The following is a 13568-nucleotide window of genomic DNA, read 5'->3' on the forward strand; positions in this document are numbered from 1 at the left end:
AGTGGGACTTTTTGAAAGGTTAGGATAAAGAAGTGTGACTTTGTTGGAGGAAGTGTGTCACTTGGGATGGGCCTGAGGACCAAGATGGAGAACTCTCAGCTACTTTTCCAGTACCAGTGCCACCATGCTCCCTACCTTGATAATAATGCACCAAGCCTCTGAAACTGCAAGCCAGTCTCCAATTAAATTCTTTCTTTTATAAGAATTGCCTTGAAGCTGGGCATGGTGGCGCACAACTTTAATCCTAGGCAGAGACAGGCAGATCTCTGTGAGTTCAAGGCCAGCATGGTCTACAAAGCAAGTTCCAGGACAGCGAAGACTATAGAGAGAAGCCCTGTCTGCCTTGATCATGGTGTCTCCTCACAGCATCCAACAGTGACTGACACACGCCAGGCTGGTTCCCGCCCCTGAGTCAGCACACTCCTAGTGCTGCTCTTCCCACCTCACTTGTTAATCCTGACTTCACTTTGATCCAGCCTGACTCTTGCTTGCACTTGAAACAAATACACCTGGGCACAGAGACACACATCTGTAACCCCAACGCTCAGGAGACTGAGGTAGGAGGATCCCAAGTTCAAGACAGTCCTGGCCTGTATAGTAATTTCAAGAATACCTTAAGTGACATAAATTATATTGTATCAAATAACAACAAACAGGCATGTTTAACATGCTACCTAAATTCGACAAGACTTCTTGTTACACTTTATATTTAGTTTCTAAATGGCATTATGAATCATAAAAATTTCTTTAAAAAGTGAGAAAACATTTGGTGTCTCAAAACTATTGACAACAGTAGTTTTAGCAACAGATACTCTGTAAACTGGTTGTTTTTATATGTCCTGTTTCTTTGTACAAGTAACAGGATTTGGGGTCTGAGGTCAAGGTCGCTAAAGAGATTACAGCTCCCACCCTTCGGGAGGTCACACAGTGGAAAGGGTGACATTCAAGAAGAATCCAGACATACTTGGTTTTTTGGTTTGGTTTTTGACACAAAGTGTCTCTCTACATGGTCCTTGCTGGCCAAGAGCTTGCAATGTAGACCAGCCTGGCCTTGAACTTACAAAGATCTGCTTGTCTCTGCCTCTTGAGTGCTAGGATTAAAGGAGGCACTACCCTGCCAAACCTCCAAGATAGGTCTGTGATGGATCAAAGCAAGCCAGCAGCTGGGTTCCCCATGCCCTTTGGCCTGGTGTTTAAATGTTGCTAGTGAACTGTGTCCAGTTGTTAACTGAATTGTTTTTATTTTTTTACATCTAAAATGAAACAGAAAAATAGTAGGAAAACATTTAGCCACATGTTAGATCACAACTCCAAGACCGTTGGCCTGTTTGCCAGGTTCTAATGAACACGTGGCGAAACAGATCAGAGTCTACAACAAACTCCAAGATCACACAGCTCCTCCTTCAGGCTTGGTTGAAGTGTCCTTTGGTCACCACAGAAAGGGGAAGAAAGTGCAAGTCCATACTTTGCTCTCTAAACAGTTTATCTCTAAGGCAGAGGATTAATCTAAGCCCAGCTTCAGTCACCTGTGTAACTACATTGCATGCAAACAAAGAAGGGCCCTGTGTCAGACCTCACCACCAGGGACACATTCTCCCTATTGTCAGTGCATTCTCTGCCAAATCTCCCAACAGGCACACCTTGTATCAGAGTGGCTGAAAGGTTTCACGTTCACTGATTGGAATCTTTGATAACTAATCAAAAGAGGAATTTTTGAGATAACTCAAATTCAAAGGTTGTTTTGCCCTACAGAGCACCTGGCAGAGAACTCCAAAGAGAAGCCATTGTTGAGCCTTCAGCATCAGGAAAGCTATCTGCCTTCTGTCCACACCTCCTTTTCTCCCAAGTTCTGCTGATGTCTTATCTTTCAACAGAGTTTTTACTGCTATTGCATATGGTGCTATAGCCATTGGAGAAACACTTGTTTGGACTCCAGAATATTCTAAAGCCAAAGTTGGAGCTGCACATCTGTTTGCTTTGCTGAAAAAGAAACCAACTATGGACATCTGCAGTCAAGTGGGGAAAAACTAGTAAGTGCAACTAGAGTTTACACGTTCACTTTCTTAGTATGAGTATTGCTGACATAGAATATTCTAAGATCAGGCGCCAGAAGTTTGTATGGACAAATTTTAGCACTACAAAGGAGAAAGAACGCCCCTAGAATGGATTTTCTCTCACTTCTACTCTTAAAGTATATATTATGTTAAAAGAAATCTTTAGCCTGATGCCATGGAATGTTCTATGAGAGATTGATTACTAAGTCAAAATATATTTAGAGCAATGGTTTTGGTCTTGCATGTTTGCATGAATGTTGGCTAAATTTCAATTTTTTCTCTAATCACATCTGCAAGGTAATAATGCTTTTATGTCAAACATAAGTTTTCATGGGAAATATATTTACATAAGAGGGAAAAAAGCAACTGAATATTTATTAAATTGTATACATAAGTTTAACTGCAAACATTAAGAGACCATGAGTATTGAAAAATAAGCATCAGAGAGCTAAATACTTTGGAGCTAGATGCATTGCTTTTTTTGTGGAGGCAAGGTGGGGGTTTCAGACAAGGTTTCTCAGTGTAGCTTCAGAGCCTGTCCTGGAACTCGCTCTGTAGACCAGGCTGGCCTCAAACTCACAGAGATCTGCCTGCATCTGCCTCCTGAGTGCTGGAACTAAAGAGGTGCACCACACCTACCCAACATTAAGCATATTTTGTGTATATTTGTTTGCTTGTGTTTGAGACAGGATCTCACATCTGTTGTGCAAGCTGGCCTCACACTCATTATGTAACTAAAAGTTATCTTTGAGCTTCTGATCCTCCCACACCCATCTGCCAAATACTAGGGACACAAAAATGTGACCCAGCACACATAGAACTGGGGACCTAACCCAGGGCTTCTTGAATGCTAAGCAAGTGTTGCTCCACAGAGCCCCCTTCCCAGTCAAACATCCTTTGTGCTTTTCCTCCTAGGTTCAGAATACAACACATGATGATTAACCTGACTAGGGAGAAGGGATTTGTCTGAAAATCCAGCCTTAGTCTATGTCTGCCTTGATAGCAAAAGCCAAACATACTTCAATAAAATTAGAGTGTGTTATTCCATGGTAGAGTATGTGTTTAGCATGTATAAAGCTCTGACCTTGATCTCCAGAAACACACACACACACACACATGGGAAGGGAGAGGGGAAAGAAGAGAACAAGAAGGGAAAAGGAGGGGAGGAAAGAGAGAGAAAGGCTTAACATAAACAACGTAAAAACCGGAGCAAAAATAAATAAAAAAAAAAACAGTTAATATACTCTACTTATAGTTCTGGAAAGTTTTTAAAGAATATCATTGGCAGAGAAAAGTGTTAGTTTACATAAAAATCACCAATGACTAAAGAGTTTGAAAAAAACAGAGAAAACTAAACTTTTATCTGAGTATTACTGCCAAATAATGATCAACTAAATATATAGATCAGAGTTCAAAGCATAGCATATATTAACTATAAAACATAGTCAAGTTTTCAAAATTAAAGGTACGCACAGAGTTGATATGGCCTGGCATTTCTGAGTTAAGCAGTAAAGGGTTTTCAAATATATAATAAATTTAATAAAAGAAGAAGTTTAGTTAGAAAAGCTGGTCAACTAGTCAACAGACCTGGCTGTGGCCCAACTGAAGGAACCTATGATTTGGGGGAAGGTAGTCCACCACTGACAGCAGTGAGAACCACACACATAAAACACAGATGCTGTTGAGGTCCAGCCATCGGGTAGCAGCTCTCTGGAGACAATGAGTTTAAAATGGAAATGGTGTGGAAACAAGTACAGTTTATAGGCAGTACTTACTCAGGGCATGGCCATGGGGTGCAACCTTCCAGAGTCCCCTGTAAATATCTCCTCCTTTCATAGGACACCTGCAAAGGGAATTTAGAATTTCGTGAAGTCTCTTTCTTCTATCCATGTCGCCCTGAAGTTCCCATCCTCCGGGACCTGTCCCTCATCAGCATTAAGAAAGGGAAGACTGTGGCATTTGGTAGAAGCAGTGGCTGTGGAAAAAGCACTTGTGTTCAACTGCTGCAAAGATTTTATGACTCCATGAAAGGACAAGTGGTAAGATGGACTTAAATTACCTCAGCTGGGGGATAGTGATAAACCCTTAAATGTGCAGGGAAGTCTAGGTTTACCCAGTAGACAAACACAAAACCTAAAAAACAAACAAACAAACAAAACTTCTGCTCTGCTCTTGGCAAAGAAAACATCAGGTCCAGATCAAAACTAGTGGGGAGGACTTTGAAATTAAGTACAAATGACCCACGGTGTCTTGAGCTTTCCTGACAACCATGATTTTTACCTTAGAAGCTGTGGGATTCTTTTGGAATATGAGTGTGAAGGAAAGCCAGGTTTTCTTCATACAGTATCACTGCTCCCTACCCCTTCTGGCTTAAGACTGATAATGGTTTCCACCCCTTGCCTGATCTCACCAGCCTTGATTCCCCCATCTATCAAGACCTGTTGCAAGGCTAAGGCATTTTCCAATTAATCTCCACTAAGCTGAGAGTCCTGATCTCAAAAAGAAATGATTTCCTCCTCCTTTGAACCCGACGATTACCTTCTTTACCTTGTTTGTGTCTACTGGATCTTGTGTGCCCGTGTTCCAGTCCCTGTTACTGTCTCTCACCACTGTTGCATCTCTCCCACCCTCCTCCCCTTCTCATACACACAAAGTTTATTCCCTCAGAGAGTTATAGTTCAGGCTGTCATGCTAGCCCTATCCTCCTATAATCTGCAGTCTTTCCCATTATGGATTATCAACAAACATTTGGAAAGCAGAGCAGTACATAAAACTCCCTTGAACTAGGTGGCGTCTATTTTCAGGTAACATATACACTCTCCCTGCTTGAAACCATTGGAGGCTGATTCCCCACTAAGCAAAAGCAAGATTTAACACCATGAAAGTCCTTCACTGTCTGGCCCCTACCTCCTTTTCCAAACTTCCTCTCCTCATGCCTCTCACTGAGTGCTGAATATCCATCTCCCCAACTTCTGTCTTCTTCCTTACTGCGGTTCCCCTCACCTACTCACTGTATCTCAAGTGCTGCCTGTGTCTCGTCTCAAAGTCACTTTCCATGGCCATCCTAAACATCTTCTGCCTCAGTCTATCTCTGTCCAATTACCCTGTCTTCATGTCACCTTCCCTTTCTGAGTTGTTGGTGTAATTAATGGCTGTCGGCTAGAATATATACTATCATGGTCACAGGGAGTTTTGCACTGTATTACTTCCTCAGTGCCCAGAGTCCTGGGCACACAGAAGGCATGTTCATCAACAGCTGACTGTGGAAGTGTGCCCATCTCTACAGGTGGACTTGCTTATCAACGTGTGCAAACTCTCTTATTAGACATCAGTAATGAAGTGTTGCTATACCCGAGGGGGAGGTTAATCATTTTATATTTTACTTCAAGACAGAGGACTAAATAAACTCCAATCTCTGTGGTCATTTCTAGAAGTGTATGTTTGGAATCAACCTTTCAATGAGCTGGCAGCTGAGTGCTGCTGGCCAGCGGGTGATTTATGAACCATCCTTTGGCAATGTACACTTCGCAAAATAGTTTGAATTCCTAGGCTTCTAGTTATTATGTGTTTATGTGTGAATACCATGAAGTGTAATATGACACGGCTGCTGGATCTTACCAAACTAGTCTCCAGTCTCTTCCTGCAGCTGCTTGATGGTGTTGATGTAAGGGAACTGAACGTGCAGTGGCTGCGTTCCCAGACAGCCGTTGTCTCCCAGGAGCCTGTGCTCTTCAACTGCAGCATCACTGAGAACATCGCCTATGGTGATAGCAGCCGCATGGTGCCCTTAGAGGAGATCAAAGAAGTCGCAGATGCAGCCAACATCCATTCCTTCATAGAAAGCCTCCCCAGGGTAAGAAAACTGATGAAATCCTGAGCCACAAAGCTGCTGAGTTCTTATTTGATGTACAAGGTTAGATTAAAAAGCAAACCTGACAATTTCATGTATTTTTTTTCCATGTCTGATAGCCACGCATATAAATGTGCTGGGCTTTCACATGTTACGTCTTTCTGTGCTGCACTCTGCCTCGGGTGATGGTAGGAACTAAAAGACATGGTGTCTCTCTGAACTTTACTCTGTTTCCTTCAGATAGAGTGTGTGTGTGTGTTTTATGGAGAGGGCCCGCTTGTTCTTCCCAGCCGCCCAGCTAGTTCACACCCGAAATAACCACACAGAAATTGTATTAATTTAAACACTGCTTGGCCATTATCTCTAACTTCTTATTGGCTAATTCTTACATATTAGTTTAACCCATCTCCATTAATCTCTATATCGCCACATGGCTGTGGATTACTGGCAAGATTCTAACCGGCGCCTCTGAGGCAGAGGATCCATGGCTTCCCCTGACTCAGCTTTCTTCCTCCCAGCATTCAGTTCTGTTTTCTCCGCCTACCTATGTTCTATCCTATCAACTAGGCCAAGGAAGTTTCTTTATTCATTAACCAATGAAAGCAACACACAAACAGAAGGAACTCCTACACCGTGTGTGCGTGTGTGCGTGTGTGTATGTGTGTGTGTGCGCGCGTGTGTGCGTGTGTGTGTGTGTGTGTGTGTGTGTGTGTGTGTGTGTGTTTCAAGACAGCATTTTTCTGTGTAGTCCTGGTTGTGCTGGATCAGGCTGGCCTCAAACCCACAGAGATCTGCCTGCATCTGCCTCCCAGACACTGGAATTAAAGGTGGGCACCACTACCAGAAGCTTTTTTTTTTTTAAAGCAGGATCTTACTATGTGGTTCTAGCTGACCTGGATCTAACTATGTAGATCAGACTGGCCTGGAACTCACAAAGATCCACCTGCCTCTGACTCAAAAGTGCAGAAATTAAAGGTATGTGGCACCTCTCCTGGCCAAGAATAGATTTTCTAAAGCAAACAAACTATCTCAACATCTGTCTAAATATAAGACCTCAGTATCAATGTAAAACTCTGAAAGACAAGGCTAGTTTTTTCTGGAAATCCTCACTGTGACAAAGCTCCACATACAGCAGGCACTGCACTCTTCCCAGACAGCTAGATTCTAGCGATCTTATTCCTTCAGGAACTAGTTAGCCAGTTTAATGGTTGCCATCCTATCAGTTTCTGAGGACTTATTTTACCTTTCTTTCAAATGCATGTACTCACCTGTCTGCCATGTCCTCATAGCTCAAAATCTGTACTTCCTTTCCTCGTCCCTACTCAAACAGCTTGGAATTCATTTTATTACTCAACACGCAGCTACTCAGCCTGACTCTTTGCAAAGCTCTGAGCTTGTGGAAGATGACTGACAACCAGAGGGCAGTCCTACACATACAGAAATCACTGAAGCTCACAAAGAACCCTCTTTGCTGTGAGCCCATGGATATGATCTGAGCAAAGGGATGGCGACAGAGACGACTGATGTGGTCCCCAGTGTGGGGACTCACACTTGGAATCCCAGAACTCACCAAGACAGTGTACATCAAAAAGGTCATAAGTAAGAATGGATCTAGATAAGGGGTTGGACTAGGGAAAAGAAGATACACAAGCGTAGCATTTAAGAGTGTGTGGCGGTGTGATGGAACACTTAAATAGCAAGTCTGGTTCCTTCAGCTTCTGTAAATACCCTGAAGAAAGCTTTAAGGTAGAAAGGATATATTGGCTCTCAGTTCCAGGTTACAGCCCACCACCTTGGGGAAGTCAAGGCCACAGGAATCTGAACAGTGAAGAGTAGAGAACAAAGAATGCGTCCAAGATGCTCAACTCCCTCTGTCTACTCACATAACAGACCCCCCTTCCTAGGGAGGCTGCCACCCACAGTGAGTTCATCTTCCCACCTCAGTTAAAATAGCCAAGATAACCCAAAGACACACCCACAAGCCACCCTGATCTAAACAATCCCCACGTGTTGTCTAGATTAGTGGGTAATCAAGACTAACCGTCCAGCAAGCAAAGGAATTTTACCCTTAATAGTTGCTAAGACTTCCCGAAGGCTTGTGCATAGGAATGATTAGATCTGGATAATTACTCATTCAGTGGCAATGTAAGTCATGACATGGAGTGACAGAGACAGGGAGTTAGGAGAACCTCCAGTTCCAGGGAATCTGACGTACTCTTCTGACCTTCAAGGACACTGCACAGTGTGGTTTACAGACACACAGGCAGGCACAACACCATAAACATTAATTAATTAATTAACTAAAATTAAAGAGATAGGGAAGCAGTAGAAAGCTAGTCTTCTGCTTGCTTTTCCAGGAATTCATAGAGCATTATGGGAGTGGGTGTGGTCCTGTATATGATAATCCTAGCATTGGGAGGGAGAGGGAGGGGCACTAAAGAGCAGTCTCAACTACACAACAAGTTTAAGACTGACTTCCTCGAGGCCCTGGCTCAAAAAGGGAAAAAGCAGAAGAACGAGAACGGCCCCTGGTGAGGACAGATGTTCGTGTTGAAGCAGTGGTAGGAACACTGTGGAGACTCTGAGAGGGGATGAAAGTGATCCTGAGCATCCGGTGTGGGCGGGACTTGCAGAAGACCCAGGAAGGGCTGCATCCTGCCATCTGCAGACCTGCTCGTAGAGGATTAGCATGAAGAAGGAAACCTCATGCTTTGCCTGGTAGTTTTAAATATTTTGAACTTTTTTCCTCTTGTGCTTTAATTCTGAGGTTTCCGTTGTCAGAACTTGAGCTGGAGCTCACTTGGTAATCTGCTTGCCTAGGATGCGATGTCCTGGGTTCAATCGCCAGTACCACATAAACGGAGAATGTTTGCAAGGTTTCTAATCCCAATACTCAAGAGGTGATGAAGGAGGGTCAGAAGATCAGGACAATCATTGGCTACATGGAGACTTCAAGGCCAGCCTGCTTGTGTGAGACTCTATCTCAATAATGAAAATGAAAGAAAGGAAAGGAAGAGAGGAGAGACTAGAGAGGAAGTCAGAAAGTTCCTTTAGAGAAGTCTAACAGCAAAGGTTTGTTCCTGGGGATCAGGTCAGGGGTGCAGAAAGAACCTAGAATAGATTTCAGCTGTTGTTGGGACTCCCCTTTTCAAGAGTAGAGAAATCTGAACTGCTTAGATGTCTGTCTCCCACAGTTGCTAAAGTGCTTTATTTGTTAATGGCATGTTCCTGAGACAGAAATACAACACTCAAGTTGGACTGAGAGAGTGCAGCTCTCTGGGGCCAAAAACAAAGACTGGCTATTGCAAGGGCTCTTCTCCGAAAGCCAAAAATTTTACTTCAGCCCTTGACATTGAGAGCGAGAAGGTACCACCTTCTTTTGTCTTTTCATGTCAAATGGGAGTGGGCAGTATCATGAAGACCAAGGTCAGTTTGGGTAAATGAAGTCCCAGAGATGGCAGAGAGAGGGTTGAAGCCAGGCAACCAGGTTCTGAAGAGGCTTTCTCCTCTGAATCTCTCTCCTATCAAAATGAGTTTAAATCTGAATGTCCAGTCAAGAAAATTCAAGGAAGATGTCCTCTTTCAGTTACTTCTTCTCAATTGGTACGAAACCGACTAGTCTGTGTCTGAAGCAAGAAACTGCTCTAGGGAGACCATTCCGCTTATCCTACTGTCCCACATTTTCTGTGGTGAGAACAAAACGAGGTGGTGAAGAGACACAGGTATGGAAATCCTGCCATTGAGCTTTGGACCACCTGCTGTCATAATGCTCTTCGAACCCAGTCCTCTTCCGAGTACTTTTTCTCCATTTAATTGGGTGGCTTACAGTCCATCGTTATAGTGGGCCATGGCAGCATACAGGCAGACATGGTGCTGAAGAAGGAGCTGAGTTTTACATCTTGATAAGCAGACAACTGGAAGTGGTCTGTCTTTTTGGGTGTGGCTTGAGCATGCATGAGACCTCAAAGTCCACCTTCAATGATAGCACACCTACTCCAACAAGGCCACACTTCCTAACGGTGCTGCTAGGCTTTCTGAGCCTTCTTATTTCCCAGGGAAAGGTGAGTGTGCTATCTGCCCATGCCTGCAGCCCCACAATGCAGGACAATCAGATGCAATAGGGAGTGGAGTCAAAGCAGGAACTCAGTCTATTACTGTGAGTGTCTGCTTATAAAGGTTAAGGGACACTCTTTGACGTAAGGGTGCCTCCAGCCCATGAGAGGCAGCCATACCCTCCCCTGGCTAGAGGAGCGTCTACCTAGTTTTTGCTGTCTCATCCTCACTCAAACTCGAGCCAGGCATTTCTTGGCCCTACAGGCCTCAGAGTATAGGCCCTGAACTTGAGCCAGGCTTTTTTCTGTCTCATGGGCCTCCGAGGTACAGGCCCTGAGATAATTTTGGCCCTACATAGCGCCACTGCCTTAGGAGCCCATTTTCTTTCAAACCACCACATTTTGACATTTCCTCTGAGAATAAGCAAGTGCAACAAAAAATATCATTAGATTACCTTAATGGCTGAGCTTAGGCATACTTATAAACATCTGCTCCAAACTGGCAGTCACTTGGTCCTTTTCTTTTCCAGGTGGTTCAGCATGCCTTTGAAAAAGCCCGGAGAGAGAGGACCTGCCTAGTGGTGGCTCACAGACTCTCCACAGTACAGAATGCAGATCTGATCATAGTTCTACAAAATGGAAAAATCAAAGAGCAGGGAACGCATGAGGAGCTCCTGAGAGACAGAGACACATACTTTGGATTAGTAGCTGCACAGTGTATGCACAGAAGTTACCAGCCTTGCATGCATTTTGATCTTTATGTAATGTAAAGAGTACTTAGTAATACTTGGTCTGCTCTGGTCTCTCACTGCAAATGTCTATACCTAGAATCCTGACACTCGAGTCCATGCCTGTTCTGTTCAAGTGTCTTTCCTTCAGATTTTGAAAAGCAAATCAGGGAGGTTGGAGAGATGGCTCAGTGGTTTAGAGCACTGACTGTTCTTTTGTAGGAAGTTGATGCTGGGGGTGGATTCCCAGCCTTCACATGATGGCTCACAAGCACCACCACTTCAGTTCCAGAGTATCCACTCGACTTCTGGCCTCTGTGGGTACCAGACATGTGCGTGAGGCACATCAACATGTGCAGACAAAACACTATATACATAAAATAAAATTTAAAATTAGAAAAAAGACAGACTGAGTTTACAAAGTTGACCTGGAAAAGGTGCCTCTATCTCTCGTTTCATAAAAATATCCTAACACATTTTCTTGTAAACAGTTTTATGCAGAATATGAGCATTTCTATGGCAAAGTTTTGTGATGAAATTGGGGAGAACATCATCTAGTTGAAAGAGTTTAGCTGAAAGATAGGATGCAGCTGGTTAGTCCTGGGGGACTGCTGCGTCTTTCCTCAGGAAGTCTGAGCTTTGTAGCATGTCAGCATGCTGTTTGTGTCTCCCTTTGCCCTGGCCTGTAACAGCCCCTCAGTGGGCAGGGGTGGGGAGTTCAAGAGCTGTACAGGAAAGATGGCTCAAGCTGTCCCAGGTAATACAGACTTCATACAGTCCTTCCTAAAGATTCCCTTCCAAACTTTGGGTGTTGGCTTACTGAAGTGTGAATACTTACTTAAAATAAAAGGTACTTCTACTATGGGTGAGAAATTAAAATGCTTTTCTGTATTGTTATCAAACAGCTTATTTAAATCTATATGTACTTAATAATATGTAGCATATGATTTATAAATTCTATATAAATGGCAATATCAGTTAACTGAGTCATGTTTTCCACTTAAATACATAAGGACATCTTTACTTCCTCTCTTTCTAAAGGTTTTTAGGATATATTAGTTATATGTAGTAATGGATTTCCTCACGACATTTTCGTATCTGGATGCACTTTGGTCCCATTCACTCCCTGATGCCCTTTTGATCCATCCTATCTGCTGATCCCCTTGCTCTTTTGAAGGAACTCCCTCCCACTTTCATGTCCTTTTGTGTGTATTACCATGGGTGTAATAAGGGTTGTCTGCAGGAACGTGGGGGGAAGGGGTTCCTTACAAGAGTATAGGCAATTTACCTACTGACAAAAATGTCACATGCATGCACAAGTATACACACACATGCACGTGAACGCACACACACACATACACATATACTCAGCAACCACTATAAACCCTCAGAGAGCAGGAGTGACTACTGAGACCCTCTCTCTGCAGTGACAGGATGTTGATGGCACAATTTTGTGCAACTCTCATGCAGATAGTCAAAGCTCCTGATGGTTCAAATGTGCCAGGGCCACAAGAACGGGGGGGAATTTAAAACTGGGCTAAGGAACTGTGGTGGTTTGAGTGTGATCGGCCCCCATAATGTTATGGGGAGTGGAACTATTAGGAGGTGTGGCTTGGCTGGGCTGAGTAGGGCCTTGTTGAAGGAAGTGTGACAGAAACTGTGGAAGCGGGCTGTGCAGTTTCCTCTGCTCAGGATACCACCCAGTCAGTGTCTCAGTCAACTTCCTATTGCCTGCAAGTTATAGGACTCTCAGCTCCTGCTCCAGCACACGTCAGCCTGCACCAGCCATGCTCCCATCAAGATGGCAATGGACTGAGCCTCTGAAACTGCAAGTGAGCCACCCCAATTAAATATTTTCTTTCTAAGAATTGCCATGAGTTACATTCCCCAAACCTAGGGGAAATGCTGTGTGCGCTGTGTTCACTGTTTCAAGACCTTTGGCGTCTATAAGACGGTGAGTCCAAGTTCTCAGTAGTCTTCATTGTCCACTATGTTCAGCGAGTCCGGTTTTATCCCAGGCTTTTTCAGACCCAGGCCAGCTGGCCTTGGTGAGTTCCCAGTAGAACATCCCTATTGTCTCAGTGTGTGGGTGCACCCCTCGCGGTCCTGAGTTCCTTGCTTGTGCTCTCTCTCCTTCTGCTCCTGTTTTGGACCTTGAGATTTCTGTCCGGTCCTCCAATGTGGGTCTCTGTCTGGTTTTTGATCCTACAGCACTTACTGGCTTTGTGAGAGCCTAGGCAGTTTGGATGCTCACCTTCCTAGACCTGGATGGAGGTGGGAGGTCCTTGGACTTCCCACAGGGCAAGAAACCCTGATTGCTCTTTGGGCTGACAAGGGAGGGGGACTTGATTGGGGGAGGGGGAGGGAAATGGGAGGCGGTGGCGGGGAAGAGACAGAAATCTTTAATAAATAAATTAATTAATTAAAAAAAAAAGATGGTGAGTCCAGGAAACCTGATGCTGAGCCTGACACTGCTGGATCCTGGTTTTGATCTGGGCTGACTGGGACTGTGCCCTTGCTCTTTCTCTTGAAGAGAAAGTATTTAGCTACAATTTTTATTTTACAGGAGTCCACAGTTAAAAGACTTCAGAATTTTAGAGAGACTTTGGACATTTAAAGAGACTTTGTTTTAAAGATGGGGACTTTTAACGTTTGGAATGTGTTTTAATATTGAGGTCTTGATACTTTTATGAAATCCTAGAGTGAACAAGAAAGGAAAGGTTATAGTTGAATAGTGATGCATTTGTGTATCAGGTTGATAATGGGTCACTTGTGCAGGTTAGTTTTATAACAACTTGACATAAGCTAGAGCCCTTTCTGAAGAGGGAGCTTTGAGTGAGAAAATGTCCGTATCAGGATCTTGATGCATGATTGATGTGGGAGG

At 43.8% G+C, this 13568-nt stretch overlaps 1 protein-coding gene across 1 annotated transcript in view; it reads left to right on the plus strand.

The window, feature by feature from the left end:
- Positions 1-10726, plus strand: part of Abcb5 (ATP binding cassette subfamily B member 5) — a 99155-nt gene extending 88429 nt beyond the window's left edge. Inside the window, 7 exon segments of the mRNA XM_075948527.1 lie at positions 1875-2034; positions 3893-4093; positions 5701-5907; positions 9142-9176; positions 9178-9236; positions 9239-9270; positions 10487-10726. Of these exon segments, the coding sequence (XP_075804642.1) occupies positions 1875-2034; positions 3893-4093; positions 5701-5907; positions 9142-9176; positions 9178-9236; positions 9239-9270; positions 10487-10726 (934 nt within the window).
- The last annotated feature ends 2842 nt before the right edge of the window (positions 10727-13568 follow it).

Source organism: Microtus pennsylvanicus, chromosome 14, assembly GCF_037038515.1.
Source record: "Microtus pennsylvanicus isolate mMicPen1 chromosome 14, mMicPen1.hap1, whole genome shotgun sequence".
Classification (NCBI taxonomy): domain Eukaryota; kingdom Metazoa; phylum Chordata; class Mammalia; order Rodentia; family Cricetidae; genus Microtus; species Microtus pennsylvanicus.